We start from the raw sequence: 22,700 nt of genomic DNA, 5'->3' as shown, positions 1-22,700 counted from the left end.
GTGAGAAAGGCTCGGATAAGGGGGGGTAGTGTGCACACAGACACACTCAAGAGTGAGAAGAAGGGGACGGAATCCTCAGGATGGAGGACAGGGGTCCTGGGAGAGCAGGAAACAACGGTGGAGAGAGGGAGACCGTGAAGAAGGCTGGGGCCCCAAAGAGCTGAGCAGCAGTGCTGGGGTGAGCAGTGGGAGGTGTGGGTAGGCGAACGGGCAGGGCCGCGTATCCCCTGCCAGCTCTGTGACAGGGACAGCTGTGGCCGCCCGGGTAACCTGAGCCCCCCGCCCCCCTGCGCCACATTTATAGCCCTGGCCTGGCCCCATCCCCTGCCCCCAGATCTGAGTCCCAGGGACAGGAGGTCACGGGTATGTGTGCTGCAGCAGAATGCCTCTCACCCCTCGCCAGGGCCTCCATGCTGGCATCCACCATTTCAGCAGAGCAGCCCATTCTGGCCAGAAACTCCCGGGAATCTAACCCCCCAGTCCTTCCTTGGCAGGGGTCTCTCCCTTCACATACATCCCTCCTGCTCCCCTCCCCCGGGGTCCAGGCTCCCCGACACTGGCCGACTAAAAATCTAGCCACTGTCTTGGCAGCTGCCAAACATGAACGCGTTGGCAGCCCAAAGTCAGAGACCCTCAACTCCTCTCTCCTGGCCAAAGAGAGACCCCTTCATTCACCCCCTACCCAGCTGAGAGGAGGAGGTGCAGGAGGGGAGGGGAGGGAGGGGACTGACCCAGAATAACTCAGGGCCCAGAGTAAATTTAGCCACAGAAAGGGGAGGAGAGAGACCCTATTGGCTGGGAAGTGGGAAGGAGGGCCTGTGAGGGGGGTCAGGGGACTCTGAAGACAGCCTCAGAGGGGTGTCCAGAGGCTGACTGTGAGGGCCAGAGGGCAGAGACGGGGAGGGACACAGCAAAGGAACGACACACGGAGCCAGAAAGGGAAGGAGCCCCAAAGGGACAAGGAGCCCAACATCCATCCTCGCAGCCACAGTCGCAGTGGGAGCCAGCCCTGGGAGCAGCTCCGCTGCCCGTCTGTCCCCATGGGCCTCTGCGGGCCATGGCTGCACGCTTCTGTCCTCTGGGCCGCAGTGGCCAGCCTGCTCCTCCCCCCCGCCATGACCCAGCAGCTGAGAGGGGCTGGACCCGGCCCCAGCAACTGGGACGACCATGCAGGAGCTTCCGGGCCCTCAGAGGACGTGTCGGGCAAGTCTGACCACCCCACGCACAGCCACGGAGGCCATGGAGATGAGAACAGGGATGTTTCCACAGACAGTGGGCACCATTTCTGGGGCCACGGAGACCACGGAGAAGAGGACGAAGATGTCTCCAGAGAATCCCAAGGCCATAGGTACCAAGGCCGCGAGGTGGGAGATGAGAACGTCTCTGACGAGGAGGAGTACCCCGAGCATGCTCAGCAGGCCCACAGACACAGACACCACAGAAAAGAAGACGCGGATGATTCAGCTGAGCGCGGGGACCACTTCCCCAGCCACGAGAGCCAGAGCCATCAAGACGAGGAGGAGGAGGAAGTTGTGTCCAGTGAGCATCACCATCATCACGTCGTCAGGCAGGCCCACCGAGGCCACAGAGAAGAGGAAGATGAAGACGAGGAAGAGGAGAATGTCTCCACTGAGTATGGACAGCAGGTCCACAGACGCCAGGACCGCGGGGAGCAGAAGGACAAAGACGGCTCAGAGGAACATGACCGCGGCCATGGCCCCAGCCACAGACATGGGGGCCACGAAGAAGACGATGACGGCGATGATGCTGTCTCCACCGAGCGCAGACATCAAGTCCACAGGCACCGAGATCACGGGGAGGAGGAGGATGAAGATGACTCAGAGGAACATCACCACCATGGCCCCAGCCACAGATACGGGGGCCACAAAGAAGAAGAAGAAGAAGATGATGATGATGAAGAGGACGATGATATTGTCTACACTGAGCACAGACATCAAGTCCACAGGCACCGAGATCATGGGGAGGAGGAGGATGACGATGACTCAGAGGAACATCACCACCATCATGGTGGCAACAAGGAAGACGAGGATGAGGATGTGTCCATGGAGCACTGGCACCAGGGCCCCAGACATACCCACCATGGCCTTGGAGACGAGGAGGAAGAGGACGAGATCACAGTCAAGTTCAGCCACCATGTTGCAAGCCCCCAACCCCAAGGCCACAAGAGCGCTAAGGAGGAGGACTTCCCGGAAGATTATAAAACAGCAGTCCCTGGCCATGACCACCATGGAGTCCCCAAGGAGGAAGATGAGGACATCTCTGCCAGGCTTGGCCACCAGGCTCCCAGCCACAGGCAGCAAGACCACAGAGATGAGGGGACTGGCCACAGAGGGTCCATCAGGGAAGAGATGAGCCACCGGTCCCCAGAACACATGGGGGTGAAGGATAGAAGCCACTTAAAGGAGAGCGATTCTGAGGAGGACGAGGAAGAGAAGGAAGAGGATCACAGCTCCCGTGAAGAAGCCAACGAAGGTTCAGTGGAGGGAGGAGAAGGCACCCGCCGTGGCAGCCTGGATGACCAGGAGGATGAAGAAGACGAGGAGGAAGGGCATGGCCTCAGCCTGAGCCAGGAGGAGGAGGAAGAGGAGGAGGAGGAAGAGAAGGAGGAAAAGAGAGAAGAGAGAGCTGAGGTTTGGGTCCCACTGAACCAAGACCACCAGGAGGAAGACGAAGAGGAGGCAGGGCTCGAAGAAGATGAACTCCCCTTCACCATCATCCCCAACCCGCTGACCCGGAAGGAGGTGTCTGGAGGTGCCTCCAGTGAGGAGGAGAGTGGCGAGGACACGGGTAAGTGATCTGACTGGTTGGGGGTGGGGAGGGGCGGAGTCAGCCTGGGTCACTGCTGCCCTCTTGTCCCCACAGGTCAGCAGGATGCCCCGGAGTATGGGAACTACCAGCCAGGGTCCCTGTGCGGGTACTGCTCCTTCTGCAACGTATGTCCGCAACCCAGATCCACCCACCAAGCTGTTTCTAGACTTTGGTCCAGGGCTCTGGTGTGCCTGGGGAGGGTCGTGAGCAAGGAGAATCAGGGACAGTTCTGAGTGAACAAAGACACTTCTGGGGCCACCGGGGGGGGGGGGGTGGGCAGACTGGAGGCCAGGAGGCTGGGGAGGAGGGGCTGGGACAACGGTCCAAGAGTGGGAGGTTGAGGCCTGAGCTGCACTTGCAGACCCGAGGACAGGGAGGAGGGTGCAGGGCAGAGCCGGGGGTGATGGTGGGGGTGGGGGGAGGTGGGACAGGACTGGAGACGGTGAGCAGGGAGGGAGGTGGTGAAGAGACTACCCGAACGTTCAGCCCACAGTAACAAGGTGGTGTCGTGGCACCTGGCAATGGGGAAATGAGAGGGTGGAAAGCAGGTTGGGGGAAGATAACTGAGCTCAGTGCTGGAGGTGAGGAGGCTGAGAAGTTGGGGAAACGTCCAGCCGGCAGGGCGGAGGACTGGTGGATGGCTCCCAAACATCTCCGTCTAACCTGGTTCCTCTGGTCCCCAGCGATGCACTGAATGTGAGAACTGTCACTGTGACGAGGAGAACATGGGAGAGCATTGCGACCAGTGCCAGGTGAGACTTCTTCCAGACCCAAAGACCCTCCCAGGCTCAGGGTGGCCCGGGACCAGCTGAGCACCCCCAGCCCCAAATCCTGCCCTCTGCCCTCAAACCGACCTAACCCCTTATTCTTGATGTAGCCTGGACTCCAAACCTCTTCCTACCTCTGACCTTAAGCTCCACCTAGCTAGTCTCCACAGCTAGTCTCCTGCCCTCGTGCTGCCCACGCCCCATCCCGACCCCGCCCCTGACCGCCTCCTACCTCTCTCTCTCCGTATCCTCACCCCCAGCACTGTCAGTTCTGCTATCTCTGCCCGCTGGTCTGCGAAACTCTCTGCTCACCGGGTGAGCATGGGCGGGGCCCAGGAGGAACCCGGTGAAGGGGCGGGGCCTAGCGGGGGCGGAGCCAACTCGAGGAGGGGACCGGAAGGCTGTAGGGCGTGGCCATGTGGGGAGGCGTGGCCGAGGCTGGGCATCTTTGACAGGAATGGGAGGAGCACTGAGGGGTGGGGCCCGCACAGAGGGAAGGTTGGGGAGAGATGCCAAAACTAAAGGGGTTAGGATTGCCTAGAGGATTGAAGGGCGAGCCTAGAACCGAGAGGGTGGGGCCAAAGCAAGAATGGGGCTCCTGAAGCACGAGGGGAAGGAGTGGGCCCTTCAAAGGTGTCCCGGAAGAAGGAATTAATTTGGGAGAAGGAACCCAGAAAGGGGGGGGCGGAGCTAGTCCTGATCCTGGACTGAGTGAAAAGTGACCCCCAAATTCACCCGTGATGTACCCCTCAAGCCTCTTCTCTCCCACAGGAAGCTACGTCGACTATTTCTCCTCGTCCCTGTACCAGTAAGTATGTGGAAGGGAAAGTGTGAGGGCTCCTTTAGAAAGGTGCTGTCCCGCTATGAATTACTGGACAACTCTGGGATTCTATTTCCCCCTTGGTGAAATGGGCAGGTTAAGGACCTCTAAGCGCCCTGGGGTGAGCTAGGGACACTTCGACTGTCCAATCTCTGCGTCCTTCTCTCCAGAGCCCTGGCAGACATGCTGGAAACTCCGGAACCCTGACCCAGCCTCGCGGCTGCGGCGCAGACATACCTCCTTGGCCCTCCAAACCCTTTCCACGAGCCATATTTATTTCTCTGAATAAACGTGCTCCCCGAGACCTCACTGTCAGGCGTGGGGTTGTGGGTTTGAGGGAGAAGAGGCCTGAACTCCTCGAGGTGTTTGGTTTACTAGGTCCTGATAAATAAATCAGTCAACACGGGAGCTTTTTGAAACAGTTCTCTTTACCCGTGATCACTGAGTGACGCCTGGGGCAGGGAGGCCGACCAAGAGTTAGGGGCGAGGGCTCCCCCACCGTCCTTCCTCCCCCCACGCCACGTCGCCCAGTGGCATCATGGAAAGAGGATTCTCCCATGCAAACCCCGGAGCCGGAGCGGAACGGGGAGCGCAGTTCTGCACCCCGTACCCCCGGGGCACGGACACGGCCACAGCACGGGGGGCGGAGGGGCCTCGGGGACACGAGACACTGGGGAGAGAGAGGGAACCCCGCCCGCAGCTGACCCCAGGCACCAGCGACGGGACGCGGCGGGGCGGGGCTGAGTGGCACAAGGGGCGAGGCTTTTAGCAGCGAGTCCCCCCTCCCCTCCTTTCGGACGAAGAAGGAAGACTTGGGCCCCGCAACTGAGAAGAAAGAGGAGGGGTCAGCCTCTCCCCGCATGCGGCCCGGGAGGGAAGCCCCGCCCCCTTCCCGCGGGGAAAGGGCACCCATCTCCCATCGGAAACTGATCAATAAATTACAAAGTAGAGGAAAGGGAGGCGGAAGTTTGGGGCGGGATTTCTTCCTGCCCTCTTCTTCCCCCCTCTCAGTCCAGTGCATGTGGTTTGGTCCAGGCCCAGTCCATTTGTGAGGCGGGGACCAGCATCCCCCTTTCGTCTGTACAGATGGTCCAGTCCGCGGCGCGAGCTCCCCAGTACACTCTCCCCGGCGAGACCATACTGTGGGCAGGAGAGGGAGCAGCCCAGCCTCTGAAAGGTTCTTCCGTCCGAGTGAGGTCACCTGCATTGACGCCAGGCGTGAAGATCCACTGTGCCGCCCCGATCCCCAAGATCGCCCAGTATGGTCCTCACCTGGAAGCCTACACTAGCAGGAATAGGTCCGGACAGAAACGCCATCTGCCCGGGAACTCCCAGAAGTCTGGCCTGGAGGAAGAATGACCGTTGGTTCAGCACACACACACACCCGCCCAGTGAGCATTGGTTCAGTAAAGCGCGCTCACACACACACACACACCCGCCCAGTTCCTCCTCCACCCAAGCGTCCTCCCTTGGATTTCCCCTCCCTAGAAGCCAACGACTCCCTCCAAGTCAGTTTCCATTCCTTTCTCAAAGCCTCAGATTCCTTCAAAATGCCCCAGGTGACACTGGACGAGTTCATTTCCCACCCTGGAAAACGGGGTATGATAGGATTAATCCATTCCACACCCTGGGGAGGGTTGGAGCGGTCCATTTGTCGTGGGTGGGGAAAAAGGGACTAGACCATTTCAGAACTCGGGAAGGCTGGTGGAATGTGGAGATGGTCTCTCCCCCGACACCTAAGAAGGGGAGGGGAGCAGAGGCTGTCCCATTTAGTATCCGCCCACCTTCCGGCTGCAGCTTGCGGAGAGGGAGCCCCGGCGAGCCCAGAGCCCCTGCTGCGGCCGAACGAAAGTTGGGGGGCAACATCTCAGCTGAGTCGGGGGTTACGCCTCGGAGGTCCTTCTCTCGGAACATCTTCCGCCAGGATGGGGAGCGGCTGAAGGACTTGGCACTGTCCTAGGTATAGGGGTGCAGCCAGCTGGTGAAGGACTAGGGCCGCGTTCCCACTCCACTCCTCCTTTTGACCCCACCCCTCTCCGGCTCCCTCCGCTCCTTTAGCCCCGCCCCTTCCCTGGCACCGTCTCCAACCGCGACTCCTTGGGCAAGTCAAGCCCCACCCCTTTAGCTGCGAGTCTAGAGGGGCAGCTGGGAGAGTGGAGTCCCCTACGCTTGCTGCTGCTGCGCCCACCTCATCCAGCCGCCTGTCTGTGCCCAAGGAAATGAGGTTGCTGAATTCCTTTTCCAAGAGCTGCCGGGCCTGCAGGGGAGAGGTGGGTAAGAGGCTGCAGCGTGTAGTCTGCAAGATGGGGATGCTCAGTGTGCCCCGGGCTCAGCGGCAGCTCACCTGTGCATTTTGCGTGGGGATCTGCAGAAGCAAGGCCAGGTCGGAGTAGTCGAAGGTCTCGTCCAGGGCGAGCAGTGCCCCGTGCACCCCGCTCTCCGTGAGGTTCGTGGCGAATTCCTTCAGGCCCAGCCCGGACACCCAACCCATGACCCGCTCATTGGACCACACCATCACGTCTGGGGATGGAAGGGACCCTCAGTTGCACCCTTCCTGGGGCCTGGCCCTTCATTTATCCTGTATCTCCAACCCCATTTCCTCTTCCTGTCTCCACCCCGTCTCCCCTGGCCTCCCTCCCCTTCCCTATTTATGCCTCCTCCAACCCTGTCCCAAACCCCTCCACATGGCTCCCAGCTGGACTCATACTTTTCTACTCACCTCGGATCTGGGTCTGACTCTCTTCCCGCCTCCGCTCCAAGTCCTTCCTGTCATAGTTGAGCCGTTTCAGGCACATGATCCCATAATGCAGGCTCACCCTGAGTAGCAAAGATAGCGGAGTCACAGAAGAGCCCCACAACCCCAGTGACTGTTTTCCCTGTTGCTTGTGGTTTTCTGGAGGCTGGGGAATTGCTCCACTGGATCTGTTCTATCGATTGCTGACCATCCCAGGAGCCGGGATATTTTTTACAAAGCAGTTCCTGTTAGCCAGCCTGTAAGGAGTATGGGGTCAGCTAGCCAGGCTGTCTCAGGACTTGGACTATTCCTATTGGATCACCTTAATGGGTGGAAGGGGCACAGGAATCTGGATTTCCTAACAATCCATGCTAAAGGACCAAAGATAGTCCAAGATGAATTAATTCCCACATCACTGGTCCTAGTTGCCAAAGACTCTAGAAGTGGGGGCTTCCCCCACTTGGACTGTCGCCACGGGCCAGGCAACCTCACCTGTGAAAGCTGTCCACCATCTTGAGCTGGCCCCGGAGTTCCTTCTTGTTAAGGTGATCTAACATTCGGGCATCCACCAGCGACTCCATGAAGTAGCTGCGGTACTGGGGCAGCCCCAGGCTGGGCAGCCAGTCGTTCCCCACCCATTCGTGGTTCATGTCGCCATATGCCAGGATCTGGGGCCATGGGCAGGTGGGGGAGCAGTCAGGCCTTCTGACCCCTTCGCATGTGTGTACGAAGGGGTACAGTCCAACCCTCTCTCTCCGAAATCCAAGGTTGTTCTTTCTCTATCCCATAGCAGGACAATGGCCAGTCTCTGCTCAGGACAACGGGCTATTCAAAACTGTTTTCTTCTCCTTCATAATGACAACACAGGCCCTTGTCTACTCAAAGCATCATCATCACTTGCGAACTTGCTGAAATTGCGGAATCTCAGACCCTAGGCAACTGAATCGAAATCCTCATTCTTACAAGAGCCTCAGGTGATCTGAACAGTACATTTAAGAAGTACTAGTCTAGCATCGTCCCAAGTCAGAACAATTGATCAGTCCAATATCACTACTCCTCCAAGTCCGCACAACAGATTCTTCCAGCGTAGCTCCCTCCCCAACAAAGGATAACGGATTCATCTACCACTCTTGCGCTGTCCCCAAAATACTAGCCCGATGCTACATCTGGCCCAGGACAATATTCTGGATCCACCCCCAAGTCCTTCACTCCTCCCAGCATGAGGAAACAGTCCATACCTCGGGCTATTGGAAACAAAGACCCAACATAGCTCCTGTACCTTTGGTGAGTTCATACCTCTCGCCCTCTTGAGAATAAAATGTACCTCCTTCTACCCAACTTCTTCTCAGCCTGATGTACCCTGCCCACCCACAACCCCGCCCCAAATGCTTTCCCTTTTGCCCCAGTATGGAACAGCCCCACTTCCCTCTGCCTAGGGCAAAGAGCCGCTCAGCGTTTCCCTCTAGTTACAGCAATGAAACAGCCCCTGGAGCCCGCGCAACCAACCATAATGGGATGACCCGTGCACCACTGACAACGGAACAGTCGGGCTTCTACACCAGCCCACCAAGTCACAGTGACAGCCCTGAGCAGAGCTCCGCCAGCGCCCCCCCGCGGTGAGGATGGAATGCTCCGGCGAGGGGCGGGGCGGGGCGGGGCTCGGAGAAGGAGGGGCGTCCATGCAGCGTGCACAGCCTGTTCATGCGCCCGCGACCCGCCCCGCGCCCCCTACCTGCTCCCAGCTGATCTCCTTGGTCTCCTGACCAGTTAGTGGGAAGAGCGGAGAGAAGGGGTGGGTTAAGGGGCAGGCGGAGGAGGGCGGAAAGGACGAACGGACGGACAGACAGCCACAGACTCACCCGCCACCCGGCCCCTGCCCAGGGAAAGTTAGTGCCACCCCCAAGGCCACGGGCAGGGGGCACTCACAGGCTTGGTCGTCGCGGTAAGGGACTCCATCTCCTCGTGTGTCATCCACACGTTTCCTGTGGACTGAGGGGCAAGAGGTGTTATGGAGGTTGGGAAAGAGCTGGACAGGGGAGGGGAAGAGAGTCGTGCTCCTGGAGGAGCCGAATTAGGCATGGGAACACATAATTTTCTGTATGGAACAAAATGATAAAATGTTAGAAGGCAGTAAATGCCATGGGGTTAAAAAAAAAAAAAAGGTGTTCGTGTATGATGGTGGTGGGGACTAGTTTAGCTGTTGAGTTAGGGAGGCCTCTTGGAGGTGGTGACATTTGAGCTGAGACCTCAGGGATGCGCAGGAGCCAGCTCGGAGGTAAAAAACAGGGAGCGGTGCTCCAAGAAAAGGGACCAGCAAGTGTCAAGGAGCAGAGTAGAAAAGGAGCTGGCGAAGGGGCCCCTCATTGTGGGACTTGTAGAGAACCATATGAACTGGGGTTTTTCTCCGGGGTAGGATCTTTCTGCTGCAGTGTGTAAGACAGACTGAGGGTTGGAAGTAGAGGGGAGGCAGGGAGGCCTGAAGGGTGTCCCACCCTCAGAGATAATTCAGGTGAGAGACTGCGGAGCAGGGTATATCTGACAAGACAGAGCTAGAATGAGCGGACTCAGGATTGGCTACCCCGAAGACAGTACTCAGGATTGGCTACTACTCTGAGGATTGGCTACTCCAGCGGGGGCTGGGATTGGCCCTGGACACTCACGGTGCGAGAGGAGGCAGGAGCAGAGGGTGAGGTGAGTGAGACCATCTCCTGGATGGCAAGGCGCAGCTTGAGCCGGTGCAGTGGGTTGCTGATGCCGATCTCGCGCTGGATCTCCGTGTCTGACAAGTTGGCCATGATGGCACCACTCTTGACATTGGCCCGGCAGGCGGCCACATACCATGCAGGCATGCCTACCCACAGCTGGACCAGAGGGAGAAAGGGAGGAAGGGGTGGACATGAGACAGAGAGACAGAGAGACAGAGATATATCACAGGAGAAATGGGAGAAGGACAGAAAGAAAGGGGGAGAGGGAGACCGAGAGGTGGGGAAAGGCAAGTGGGGGAGAAACAGAAAGAAATGAGGAAATTAGCAGTGAGGCAAAGACATCAAGAGTCAGAGGGAGACACAAAGAGACAAAGGACAGTCAGAGAAGGGTGAGCCCAGGGTCAGAGGGGAAAGAGAGATGGGGACAGAGATGAGAGGCAGAGAGGCGGAGAGAAAGAAGCAAAGCACATTGAGAGAGAGACACGGGAAGAAAAACGGGGAATGACAAAAACACAGAGATGAGGAGAGGGAGAAAAATAGAGAAAGAGAATCCCAGAGACAGAGGCATGGGAAGACACAGAGAGAGAGACAATAGGACCAAGATGGGCATGGTGAGGGGTGAGGGGAGAAGGAAAAAAAAGCAACAGGAAGGTCCACAAGAAACCCGACCCCTCCCAGGGCCTCAACCCCCAGCTCCCTTCCCCCGACACCTCTGGGCCAGGAGGATGGCACAGGGTCAGCCAGCCCTGACTGTGGGGTTCTCAGAGGGATTGGGGATGAAGAGTCAGGACATTTCTGGACCCCAGTACCTCTAGCCAGGAGACCACAGTGGGCCCATCCCAAGCAGCAAAAGGCAGGCCCTGACGGCAGGCCTCTTCCAGAAGTTCATGCCTGAAGAGAGAGCGCCATGGCAGGAGGTCTCAGGGGTAGAGACACCTAGCCCTCTCGGATAGCTCCCTTCGCCAACTGCTCCCCTGCCCCGTCCACAAAAACAACTTTTATGAATGTAGAAAACATGGCAGAAGGTTAAAAAAAAAGCCAAATACCTGTGATTCTTTGTAATCCCCCTCCCCCGACACACATGTACACACACACCAAACAAATGAAAAGAGGAGGGGAAAAAAAACCAACCCTCTAGGAGTTCCCAAATTTCCAAGCAAGCTCAGGATCTCGGACGCCCCTTCCCAGAATTTTCTTACTTATGACCAACCCTCCCCCGCACACATACCACACACCCACACTCACTTCCTCTTGTTCCTTCGGTCCTTATCTCCTGGGCCCGTCAGCTTGGCTAGCCCCAGAGGGTCAGTGGCCAGTGTCTCGTCTGAGGGTGTTCCAGCTGGAGGCAGGGAGGGGCCAAAATTTGGAGAGTCTCAGAGGGGAGGCAGAATCTTTGATGCTGGGGGGTTGAGAAGGATGCCAGGAAAGCAGAGGCCCAGAGGGATTAGTAAATGAGGCCACACAGAGGGAGTGATAAAACCACACAGGAACCAATGTCACCTCCTAGGCAAAGAATTGGAGAAATCCCCCAAATAGAGCTGATTCACTAGACTGGCCTTGGTAAGGTGGCAGTGGTATGCTGCTAAATTCTTAACAACTGACTCCCTGGGGAAGAAAAGGTATTTCCTGATTGGTAGTATTTGCCAGTTTCCATGGTGTAAATAATCCCACCAATTTCAGGCTACCGAATGTGATGTCAAAGCAGCTCATAAAATTCCTGAAAATTTGACTAACTTGGATTTCACAAGTCAGACAAGCAAGCTCCTCTCTATTTAAAAAAAAAACAAAAAACCAAAAACAGGTAAATGAAATAACAAATTCATTTGTCCAACCATCACTCAGGCAGGCCTCAGAGTGCCCATCTTGCCCCTTCTCCCCTCAACTTCTGCCAAGGTTCCAGTGCTCAAAATGCATTACCAAATGATTGCAGACAGGATTGTATGTCAAGTGAATATGTAAAGAAGGAGGAAGGAAGGAATAAAGAAAGGGAGAGGAAATCAGGGGACTCACCCAGAGAAGAGCTGTCCCGACCTGGTGGTCCCATCCTCCCCTTCTCCTTCTTGCCAAAGAGACGGCCTATGGATGACTTGATGCTCTTCTTCTTGGGAGCTTTGTGCAGGGAATCTGGGGTGCCCTCACTGGGTGAGCAGGACAGAGTGAAGCTAGATCCCATCTGGTAGGTTCCAAGTCTTTGTCCACTCCCATCTCCTCCTCCCAAGCAAGTCCCTCCCTGTCTCGTCCCTTATTCTTACTGACCTTCCCCGTGATGGCCCTCCATCCTCCAGGGATCCCGCCTGCAGTGCCAAGGCTTGCGTCATTCTCTCAAGGCGGGCAGAGCGAGGAGTGGGAGGTGGGGTGTCTCCTGGGATTGCTGGCCCCTCCCCTCGGGGAGCCACAGCTTCCTCCTTAGGGACATGATTCTGTAGACAGGCAGAGTTGCTACACTGAGTCGGAGGGATCATGTTGGGGGCTCCTCATTAGTTGGGAGGTATGCCAGGTGTCTAGGATACCCCTGATTTGGACTATCACTTCTAAAGATAGGCTAGATTAAGTGGGAGTGAATTGCAGAAATACAAAGGCAATAACTTCAGTCTCTCTGGAGCTTGATGAGCCCATATTTCTACTGTCTTAGCTTCTGGTGTCAGGAGTGGGATCTGCTCAGTTTCAAGGAAATCTAATGAGTTACAAGTTCTGACAATAGGAAAGCTGAGTTTAAGGCAATAAAACAGGGTTATAGCTCTTGTGCCCGTCTCTAAGGTCAATTCTGAGGCCATTATGGTAGTTCTCAAATGTACATTTAGTCACAGACTATATATATATATATATATATTCTGTATCCAGTGGTTGAGTGGTTAAGACTTGGTGCTCTCACTGCTGGAGCCCAGGGTCTGATCCCTGGTTGGAGAACTAAAATCCAGCAAGCTGCATGACACGGCCAAAAAAATTAAAAATAAAAATCCTATGCAGAAATTTAATGCATAAAGTAGGTAAAAGTAAATCAGATCTGACTAAAGTACACGTTAGGGTTCAGGAATCTAGTGACTCAGCCTCCCCTTTGCTCCCCTTTTTTAAATTTTAAAAATTATTTTTAGCTGCCCTGGGTCTTCATTGCTGTGCATATGCTTTCTCTAGTTGCAGTGAGCACAGGCTACTCTTTAGCTGCAGTGCACGAGCTTCTCATTGCAGTCGTTTCTCTTGTTGTGGCGCATGGGCTCTGGAGCCCAGGCTCAATAGTGGTGCACGGGCTTAGCCTTCCCCCAGCATGTGAAATCTTCCTGGAGAAGGGATCGAATCTGTGTCCCCTGCACTGGCAGGCAAATTCCCAACCACTGGACCACCAGGGAAGTCCTCCTTTGCCCTTTGAGTTGAGCTTTTAGGGGAAGCTAAGGTTGCTAACATTGGTGTGATGGTTATTGTTGCTGTTTGTTAGGGAGCCCTGTTTATGACCTCCCTCCACCGCCACCACCACCACCAAGCTGAGGAGACTTAAGAATACTCACAGCTTTGTCGGTGCCCTCACGGGCAGGGCTGGGGGGTGCCAGACGGGGTGTTGAGTGGCCAGAGCTGGGAGGGGAGGGGCTGGCGAGGGTAGAGGTGGTGAGGGAGGGGGGCAGTGAGCAGCTACTGCGGTAGCGGCCCAGTGAGTCCAGGCCAGAGCCTGACACCCGGCTCTCCAGCTCTTCTGCTCTTTGCTCTGTTGTCTCCTTCTCCTCTTGGATTAACCTGAGGAGGGAAATGGGGAGATGGGATGAGAGGACTGAGGCAGGCAATAGGAGAGGGAGCCTGGGGAGACTTCTTGGTGGTCCAGAAGCTAAGACTCCATGGTTCCAATGCAGAGGATCCAGGTTCAATCCCTGGTTGGGGAACTAAGATCCCAATGCTGCACTACACGTCCAAAAGGAGTCTGGGGATCCCAGTGGACCAGGAAGGCTTGGTGGAGCAAAAATAATTCTGGAGAAGGCACAATGAGGTCTTGGTGGATCCCTGATGGCCTCACAGTTTCAAAGGGAGTCAAGGGATCATGTTAGGCTCTGGAGGCTATGGAAAGATTAGGGATGACAGGATGACCAGAGTGTGCCTCAGGATGACCCTGATGATGCTCAAGTGGCTCTGGAAAATCATAAATGGATGACCGTGGGCAAGAGATAAAGTTCTAAGGAGGGTAGAAAGAGCAAGCTCATAACAAGAGAAGGCTGAGATCAGGGACTCTGCAGTCAATCTGGGATCTGGGAAGGTCATAGAGACATTTGGTGAGAGTCAATATCTCCAGTCAGAACGAGCTGGAATGGAAGACGGTAGTCAGGTTGATATGTTTGCTGGGGCCCATGCAAAGTGTGTTATCAGAGAATTGCTAAGTAGGGCAATTGCTGGGGAATCCAAGTAGACCTTATGTGATGGGGGAGTCTAAATAAACTGAGGATTTTTGTTATATCAGGTAAAAATTCTTGTTATCTAGAGTCGAGGTTCAGGTGTTTTGGATTGGGGACCTTGTGTTGAGATTCTTAGGGTACCGGGAGTCTCTGGGTAAAGGTTGCTTGAAGTCAGGAAAGCCATGATATAATGGAGGACTCTTGATGGATTGGATTGTGATTTTTGGTATCTGAGGATGCACTCTTGGGTATTTTTGGGAAATTGTGAGTACTGTTTGTTGGGGGGGGTGGTGTATAATGTATAAATAGCACATAGGAGACTTCTGGGTATTTCCTCAGGGATACCTGAATAGTGTTGGGCTGGGAGAACTCCTTGAGGATGGTTAGGAAAGGAGTTGGGCTTAGGTATTCAGATCAGTCTCCAGAGCCAGAGGGGCTGTGGGCTTAGCTCAGGCAGGACGAGCGAGAACTGGGCCAGTGCTCACTTGATCTCTTTGTTGATGGCCTCCAGCTGCTCCTGAAGCATGATGGCCAGTGTCTGAACATCTGCCTGCCCGCTGGGGGACAGCAGCTCAGCTCCAAACATCCCTTCAGCCTCCTCTTCATCTGAGCCATCCAGCTCGCCAGGGAATGGAGGTGGCATGGACCCCGCAGGGGCAGACCTCTCCCACTCCTGTCTCTGTGTGGAGACAGAAGGATGGCAGGTGGACAGGGGCCAGAGGCAGACACTGGGTCTCCCCTCACTGCTCTGGACCTTTCCCACCCTCCATGACCCCGCCCTCATCCGTTGACACTAACTACCCCCACCCTGTGGTCCAGTCCCGTTTCCCCAGCCCACCTTTCTCTCTTGGTGGGGCCCTTTTTTTGAGCCCCCCCCCCGACACCCCCCACCAACCTCCCCTGAGTCCACTGTTTCTTTTGACACAGCCCAATTCTTTTCTTCACTTAGCCCCATCCATTCTAGGATTCTACACCTTGCACATCACCTGCCCCCCAAACCCTCTTCCCAGCCCATCATTCCTCTAAAGTTCTCACCAGGCAGCAGGACATCCACGTGAGGAGACATCCAGGCAAGTGGGGATGGTGAAAGAAGAGAAGACAGTGTGGGCCCAGGAAGCCTTTCTTCTCCATTAGTCCCCGCCCAGAGCCCTGGATACGGGGCACCACCTCCTGCTGCTGCCCTCCCAGGCCCTGCTCAGCCCAGGCCCCAGAAGCAGCTGCTGACCTTAGAGGGCTCATCCTTGACCCCTGACCAGCGGCCCCTCTTGCTTGCCCGGCCACTGCCAGCCCCATAGGGGTCCAGGTGGGCACCAGAAGGTAAGGTGGGTGCCTGAGAGTAACGGAGCTCCAGGGCACTGCCAGGGAGAGATCTGTGGGCATAGAGAGGGTGGAGACCAAGGGGTCAGGAAAAGGAACTAGAGGTCAGTGGTCATGTGGAAGGGCTTGGGGTCAGAGGACCGGAAGAAGGATCTTATGTTAAAAGTCAGAAAAAAAAGGGTCTGGGGCCAGAGATCATGAAGTCAGGGGTCAAAAATAAGAGGGGCCAGTGGAAGTCTCAGGAGGACAGGGAGGGGAATGGGGAGACTTGGGAAGCAGAAGGGATGTGCTTGGCCAAGGGGGCCCCATGGACACAGGAAAGTTACTGTCACCTGGAGTAGGACGACGGTGGCCTCCCCCGAAGCTGGTCAATCTCCATCTGCATCCGCTCCATCTCAGCCAGGAGCTGCTCCTGGGGGAGGAGGTTGGAGAGGCCAGGTCAGAATCTGCCCCCTTCTGAGATTAGTCCCTCCCAGCCAGGCTGATTCCAGCCCCAGCAAAGCCTGCTCCGTTTCTCTGGCCCTCACCTGCCAGGCTCCTCCCTACCTTGTTGAGCAGCAGCTCATCCTGAAGCTTCTTCATGTTGGCAATCTCCTCGCTTAGTGAGTTCTGTAGGGGGACAGGGGTGCAGTGAGGGGCCAGAACCTGGAAGCAGCCTCCAGTGCATAGAGGCAGGCCTGAGGGGACCCCAAGGGGAATGGATGGGCTGGAATGGTGAGTTAGAGGGTTGTGGAGTGAAGATGCTGCTGAAAAGGGGGAGTCCCTGGGAGCCCAGAATTCAGCATCCTGTGTAATTTCAGCAGATTCAGAGTTTGAGGGCCCATAGGGTTATAGGCTTGGAAAAACACCAAGAATTCAGTGTATAGGTGCCCCAGAATTCAGCTCTAGGGTGTTCAGGTGAAATAGTGCTGGTCCCAGCAATAGAGCAGTCTGTCAGATTTGAATTCCGGATGCCTAGATTTGAGGAGGTCTCAGATAATGGTTTGGGGAAAAGTCTGGGGCCCCAAGATTCCAGTTTATGGAAGTCCTAGATTGGGGCGCACCTTCTCCTCCAGGGCCCCCATGCGCTCCTTGAGATGAAGCTGCAGTCGTTCGTTGGACTCGCTCAGCAGCTTGTCCACTGTCTCGGACAGCCGCTTATTGTGGTCATCGTTCATCTTCTCCCGCTGCCGGGCCTGCCCAGAGGAGAGCAGGGCACAGGCGCTGGAACCCTGAGCGCTGCCCCTGCTCCCAGCTCCCACCCCCTTCAGCCCACCCTCTCATCTAAGGCTCATCCTCCAAGCCTCAAAGCCCCCTCACCCGCTGCAGCTCCTGGTTCTTCTCCTCCAACTGGGCCTCCAGCTGCCGAAGCCGCTCCTCAAAATTCCCATGACGTTCCTCAGCCTAGAAGTTGGAACCCATGGCATCTGACTGTCCCACTAGGACCCGGTCAGGCCCCAGGCCCCACCTCCTCCAAGGCTGGCTTCCAGGCCCCGCCCCTGGAGCTCTAGGCTCCTCCCCAACAAAACTCCAAACCTCGCACTTGAGTCTCAAGCCCTGCCCTCTCTATAAGCTCTGTCCCCTTCTCAGTTCAGGTCCCACCTATCCTTTTAGTCCAAACTAGAAAACAGCCCTGAGTCGGGAAGATCCCCTAGAGGAGGAAATGGCAATTCACTCCAGTATTCTTGCCTGGAGAATCCCATGGACAGAGGAAACTGGCGGGCGCTACAGTCCACAGGGTCGCAGTCGGACACGACTGAACCGACTTAGCAGAGAACATCACCTCCCACCAAACCTCTAGGCCCTTCACCCATTCTAAGTCACGTCCCTTTCTAGACCCCACGCCCTGCCCTTTCTATCTGAATTCAGGCTGTAGGTCGTCAACCCCTCCAGACTCTAGGCCCCGCCTCCCCTAAGCCCCTCCCCTTCGCCCCAGAGACTCCAGGCCCCGCCTCAGGCCTCCCTCACTTTATTGAGAGCCGCCACGCGCTGGGCCAGCTGGGCCTCAATTTCTGGCAAGGTCTCTGCCTTCTGCAGGGTCTGCTGCAGCTTCTGCTTGGCGTCGTCCAGCCATTCGGCCAGCTGACGGCTCTTCTCTTCACTCTGGGGGACACAGACAAGGGAAAGGGAGGAGCTTGGTCATATGGGCCACAGCCTCGCCCCTACCGCCCCTCCCTGGCCGAGCCCCCACCTGTCGGTACAGTGACTCCTTGCTGGCCAACTCGTTTTCCAACTTGTCGTTGGCGTCGTGCAGAGAGGTGGCCTCACGCTGGGCACTCAAGTAGCGCTTCTCTAGCGTTGTGATCCGTTCCTCCATATCCTCCCGCTGTGCCAGCGCCTGCAGAGGGGACAAAGGACCGCGTGGACTACAGCTCCCAGAAGGTCCTGTGGGTAGCCTAGGCTTAGAACCTCAATTCAGGCACTCCAGGGTACACTGGGAAATGAAGTCCCTTGCCATCTGGGCGTCAGAAAGATGGAACCACAACTGCCAAGAGCTCCTGAGAATAGGCAACATTACGTTGCCTGCCCTCTGCCACCTGACAGATAAAATGGCGGTACAGCACCTCCCATAAACTTTTGGGACAGTACTGGCTTATATGGATGACCTAAGGCCCAGGGGATGGAAAGTCTCCACTCTTCTTGGCCCACTCAAAAACCCAAGTCTTACATTTTTCAGCAACTTCTGGCACAACTCAGATTTAGAATCACACAGCAAATGCCCTAGGGTTTCACAGAAAACAAAGGTCCCTTCCATCTGGGAGGCAACATCTCCCAAGACCTCCCAGGGTAGCACAGGTTTATAAAACCAGAGAAGGTGTTCCAGGGTCTCATGGGGGATGGACTTCTGCCTGGAAGCTGGCGTGGTGAGACCACACTTCCTAATAAGCTCTCGGTCCATCCACACTTCAAATCCGAGGTAAAAGCCCCAGTGGATGATGAAAGCAAAAGTGCTCTCTCTTCTTTCTCATTCAGTGCTTTAAAGAATCCATGCCCTACATTTCTCAGCAGTCCCTGCAGCGTGGGAGTTGAGATCAAGGAGCTTCAGCCAGGATGGGGTGAAATACAGCCAATGGAGTTCAACCAAGAGGTGGGAAAGAATTTCCCAATGGTAACATAAAAACTACGGCCAGATACTGGGTGACTACCATGTATGTGCCATGTACCAACTCTCTGACAAGGGCCATAAATCCCATTTTACAGGTGAGGAAACAGGCTCAGAGAGAAGAATCCGCACACCTTGTGGACTGAATCCAGGTTCATGAGTTCTGTAACTATGGGAAGAGGGGAATAGGGAGGGTTGGGGGGAGAGACAGAGGGCAGCCCAGCAGGGGCTCCGGCCTCACCTCCTTGAGGTCGCGCTGGAGCTTGGCGTTAGCTTCCTCGGCCTTACCCAGCTCGCGGTGGGCGGTGCCCAGCTCCTCCTCCAGCTGGCTCATCTGGCGGCACAACACCGCCAAGCGCTCCCGCAGCTGGCACACCTCCGTCCGCTGCCGCTCCAGGGCCTCCTCCAGCTCCGCCGTGCGCCGGTTCGAATCCCCACCAGGACCCAGGCCATTGGCAAGAGTCTGGAATGGGGGCAGTGAGGAAGCAAAGCACAGAACTCAGATTGGGTAACAGAGATAGAATGCAAAGAGAAAGCTGATGGGGGTGAGGGGGAATGAAAGATCAGTTAAGGGCCATGGAGATCACAAATTTAGCTAGCTGACCTGAATCAGAGGTCAAAGGTCAGCAAGAGTCTGAGGGATTCAGATGGCCTAGAGTCTGTGAGAATCATACCAAACATTAAAGGGACCATCACAAAGTCACGGGGCTGAGTAGGACCACAGGCATGGGGGCCAGTGAAGAGCAAAGGAGAGGGAAAGACGTCCACCTCTTACCTGCCCATCCCCATCCTTGCCGGGCTCCTCTAGCCCCGACCGGCGCCTAGACAGCTGCTCTCGAAGGCTCAGAGTCTGGCAACAGGGAAGGGAGATCAGGGTGAAGGGGGTCCTAGAATTCCCGTTTTACTTCCCACTGGCTCTGGTCCTGCTGGGGCTACCCTTATTCCATAGTCTACCCTTCGGCCCTGTGTCCTCATATCTCTCCTTAGCCACCCACCAGAGAGGAAGCCAACCTAATCTTAACCTTAGCCTCCTTGTGCCCAGACTTACCCCACCCAACCATTTCCTCCGAAGTCAGTTCTTTCCCTTAGCCGCCCCCAGCCCTGGTTCTCACCCTAGTCTCACTGTCACAGAGCAGGAATCTACTCCCCTTAGTCCTGCCCAGTGAATTTCACCTTAGGAACCTGGTTCTCCACAGTCCAACCCTATTGGTCCTGTGCCCTAGTCCTGTCCCCAGTAGATTCTAGGACCCGCCCAATCAGCTCCACCCCATTGGTAGTTCATTAGTCCCGCCTCCTTCTTGGCTACACCCCCACCTCCTGATTGCTCAGCTCCAGTTCCTCCTCTAGCACAGCCACCCGCTCCAGCGCCATTCGCAGCCGCTCTCGGACCTGAGGATGGGGGCAAGATCCAGTGAGATGGAGATCAGACCTGAGCAAGCACAGCTGATGCAGAACACCTTGGAATGGACCTGATAGGATGACATTATCATTCCTCTATTTATAATAGGTGTGCAGCCTCAACCAGCTAGCAGGGCAGCCTCGCCCACTGGTATACCCCTATCTTATTACTTTTTTCTATTATCAGGTCTCAGTCTGCAGTAGTCTGTTTCAATCAATTTCAAGACAGTCATCATTCTTCCCACTTGGGCTATTTCCAACCAGTCACAGCCAGAATTTCTGCCATTCAAGACAGCCCAGCCGACCACGGGTTTCTGTTCTATATGCAGTCTCTTATTCTCATACCTTCTCATCCAGGGCCTTGTGATGCTCGAAGAGGGATTTTAGAGCCTTGAGTACTTCCACCTCGGAAGAGACCCCGCCCGGAGACTGGGCCTGGCGCTTTACCACGGTCATGCGCAGTGACCTCTCGTGCCTGGACACCAGGCATTCCAGGTGTTCTAGGAGAAGCTACAGGGATAGAGCACCGGGCCAAGGAAAAGAGTCAAGGTCAGAGAGGCAGAGTGCAGGAGGAGGATTCAGACAGGTGCAGACACAAGGAAGAAGTGGAACCGAGTAAAGAGGTGTGGAGAGACAGGTCCGGAGAAGAGAGGGATAACGGGTCGGTGGTGGGGCGGTCAGGAAGAAGTGGTACAGAAAATGAGAACGGTTATGGAGATCGGGGAGGGGACATGAAGGAAGGAGGGGGCCAGAGGAGACCGCCCAAGTTGTGGAAGCAGGAAGAAGAAAGGAAGGCAAGAGAAGGTATAAAAAGATGGGTCAGGCTGCAATACCCAAGGCCCCGCCCATCCCGCTTAAGTCCCGCCCCCAAGACGCCTCACCCGTGTATTGTTCCGCTCTGCCTTCAGCTCCGCAATTTCTTCCTCCCGTTCCAGTAGCTGCTCCCGACACAAGTTCAGCTCCTTCGTCAGAGCCGCAAACTCCTGTCCAGTGGTGAGCAGAATTGTACAACCAGATCAATCCTTTTCCCATCTCCCTCATTCCGAAAGACTGGGAAGTTAGTAAGTCCCTCCCATCTCGGCCAAGTCCCTCCCCTTCAAGCGACCTAGGCCCCGCCCATCACAGGCAAGCCCCTCCTCCTTCCAAGAGTCAGGTCCCGCCCCTTCCGGCCGCCCTGCCCCTTGCCATCGCGAGCAGAGGCCCCCGCCTCCCTCAGGCCCCGCCCTGGCCCCGCCCAGACCTGGGGCAGCGCGATGCTGAGCTGGCGCTGCAAAGAGTCCTTCTCGTGGCCCAGTTCGCGCAGCCGCAACTGCGCCGTAGCAAGCCCGTCCTGCGCTTCGCGCAGCGTCTCCAGCAGGCGCTCGCGCTCGGTGAGCATCGTGACCATGAGGCGCTCCAGCTCGCCGCCAGCCTCGTCCGGGCCCAGCGCCGAGCCCCGCCGGCCATCCTCGCTGATGGTGGGCATCACCTCGCACATCATGGCGGCGGTGCTGGCCTGCGTGTACCGGGAGAGGGGCAGGGAACCGAGAGCGGCTTCGTCAAAGCGCAGGCAACGAAACTGAGGCACGGTCACTGGGATACTACATAGTGAGAACTGAGGCTAGACAACCCAAGCAACTGCACAGCAGAAACGGAAGCCCATCGATTCCGATCATGGTGCAAGATAAACGGAAACCCAATGCTCTCAGGAAACCAGACCTGGGTGAGAGCACTTGGAGAAACTGAGGTCAGACTTCATCTGACAACGGGGAGCAAACCTAGACTCAGCTTATTGGGAGAAACCAAAGCCGAGGGACCCACTCCCTGAGAGAAAGCGGAACGCTTGGAAGCCCCTCCCCTCCCACCCAAGGGCTTCCCAGGTGGCTCAGTGGTCAAGAATCCACCTGCCAATGCAGGAGACACAGGTTCGATCCCTGGGTGGAGAAGATCCCCTGAAGAAGGGAATGGCAACCCACTCCAGTATTCTTGCCTGGGAAATCCATTGGGTCCCAAAGAGTCGGACATGACTGGATGCATGCACATTCCCCTGCAGTCCAGATCCCGCCCCTGCAAGGGGCTCAGGCCCCGCCCATCACTGGCACTGTGGGAAAATCAGTCTACCTATTCTGGCCCTGCTGAGAATTCCCTTCAACCTCACTGTATGAATGAGAAAACTCAGGCCCAGGAGAGGGAGACTATGTCTTCAGGAGGTCACTGGTAGGTAGTCACCTGTATAATGTCACAAGGATGGTCCTGAACTGCTATTCAGCCCAATTTCTGCCTCCTTCAACTGACCAGATATCTAGATATCTAGTTACAGGAGAATCTAAAGACTCTCTCCAGGCAGAGGGAAAAAAAAGATGGCATGGACCATGCTAGCCATTTCACACTACACGGGAATCCTAGATCCAGCTACTTCTCCCCTCAGGTCATAGGAATCTAGGTTCCCCTGTCCCTTCTGTCTCCCAGAGAGAGGAGTCTGAGCCTCCATCCTTCTCCTCCCCAGGCCCAGAAGTCCGAGACCAGATCCCTCTCCTTCCAGGGCACAAAAGTCTGAGCTTTCAATCTCCAACCGTATACCCAGAAATCTCAGCCTTCAAATTTCTCTTCCCTCAGAATTCAGGCCCCCAGGACCCAGGAGTCTGGGTGCATGAGCCGTGGGCGGGGATGAAGGGAGCGCTCCGAGACACTCCCCCTGC

The 22,700-nt window shown here is 56.2% G+C and overlaps 2 protein-coding genes across 2 annotated transcripts; one reads left to right on the top strand and one right to left on the bottom strand.

Moving 5' to 3' along the window:
* The first annotated feature begins 835 nt into the window (after positions 1–835).
* Positions 836–4,824, top strand: HRC (histidine rich calcium binding protein). The gene is made up of 6 exons (XM_052655731.1): positions 836–2,808; positions 2,884–2,954; positions 3,513–3,581; positions 3,857–3,911; positions 4,368–4,404; positions 4,587–4,824. The coding sequence occupies exons 1-6, from the start codon at positions 1,041–1,043 to the stop codon at positions 4,621–4,623; spliced, it is 2,037 nt and encodes a 678-aa protein (XP_052511691.1). The 5' UTR covers positions 836–1,040; the 3' UTR covers positions 4,624–4,824.
* A 779-nt stretch (positions 4,825–5,603) lies between these two features.
* PPFIA3 (PTPRF interacting protein alpha 3) lies at positions 5,604–21,502 on the bottom strand. Its single transcript, XM_052656723.1, has 28 exons — positions 21,263–21,502; positions 20,904–21,005; positions 20,368–20,532; positions 19,939–20,013; positions 19,400–19,474; positions 18,866–19,087; positions 17,713–17,859; positions 17,490–17,624; positions 16,842–16,925; positions 16,586–16,717; positions 16,089–16,151; positions 15,875–15,954; positions 15,451–15,595; positions 14,711–14,904; positions 13,356–13,578; positions 12,112–12,275; positions 11,866–11,993; positions 11,101–11,194; positions 10,665–10,746; positions 9,811–10,011; positions 9,077–9,139; positions 8,883–8,909; positions 7,643–7,818; positions 7,136–7,233; positions 6,761–6,936; positions 6,605–6,673; positions 6,201–6,372; positions 5,604–5,760 (listed from the first exon to the last, which is right to left on the bottom strand). The coding sequence occupies exons 1-28, from the start codon at positions 21,500–21,502 to the stop codon at positions 5,702–5,704; spliced, it is 3,591 nt and encodes a 1,196-aa protein (XP_052512683.1). The 3' UTR covers positions 5,604–5,701.
* Positions 21,503–22,700: the final 1,198 nt, after the last annotated feature.

Source organism: Budorcas taxicolor, chromosome 18, assembly GCF_023091745.1.
Source record: "Budorcas taxicolor isolate Tak-1 chromosome 18, Takin1.1, whole genome shotgun sequence".
Taxonomy (NCBI): domain Eukaryota; kingdom Metazoa; phylum Chordata; class Mammalia; order Artiodactyla; family Bovidae; genus Budorcas; species Budorcas taxicolor.
The sequence above is the reverse complement of the archived record's forward strand: the minus strand, read 5'-3'. Positions and strand labels throughout refer to the sequence as shown.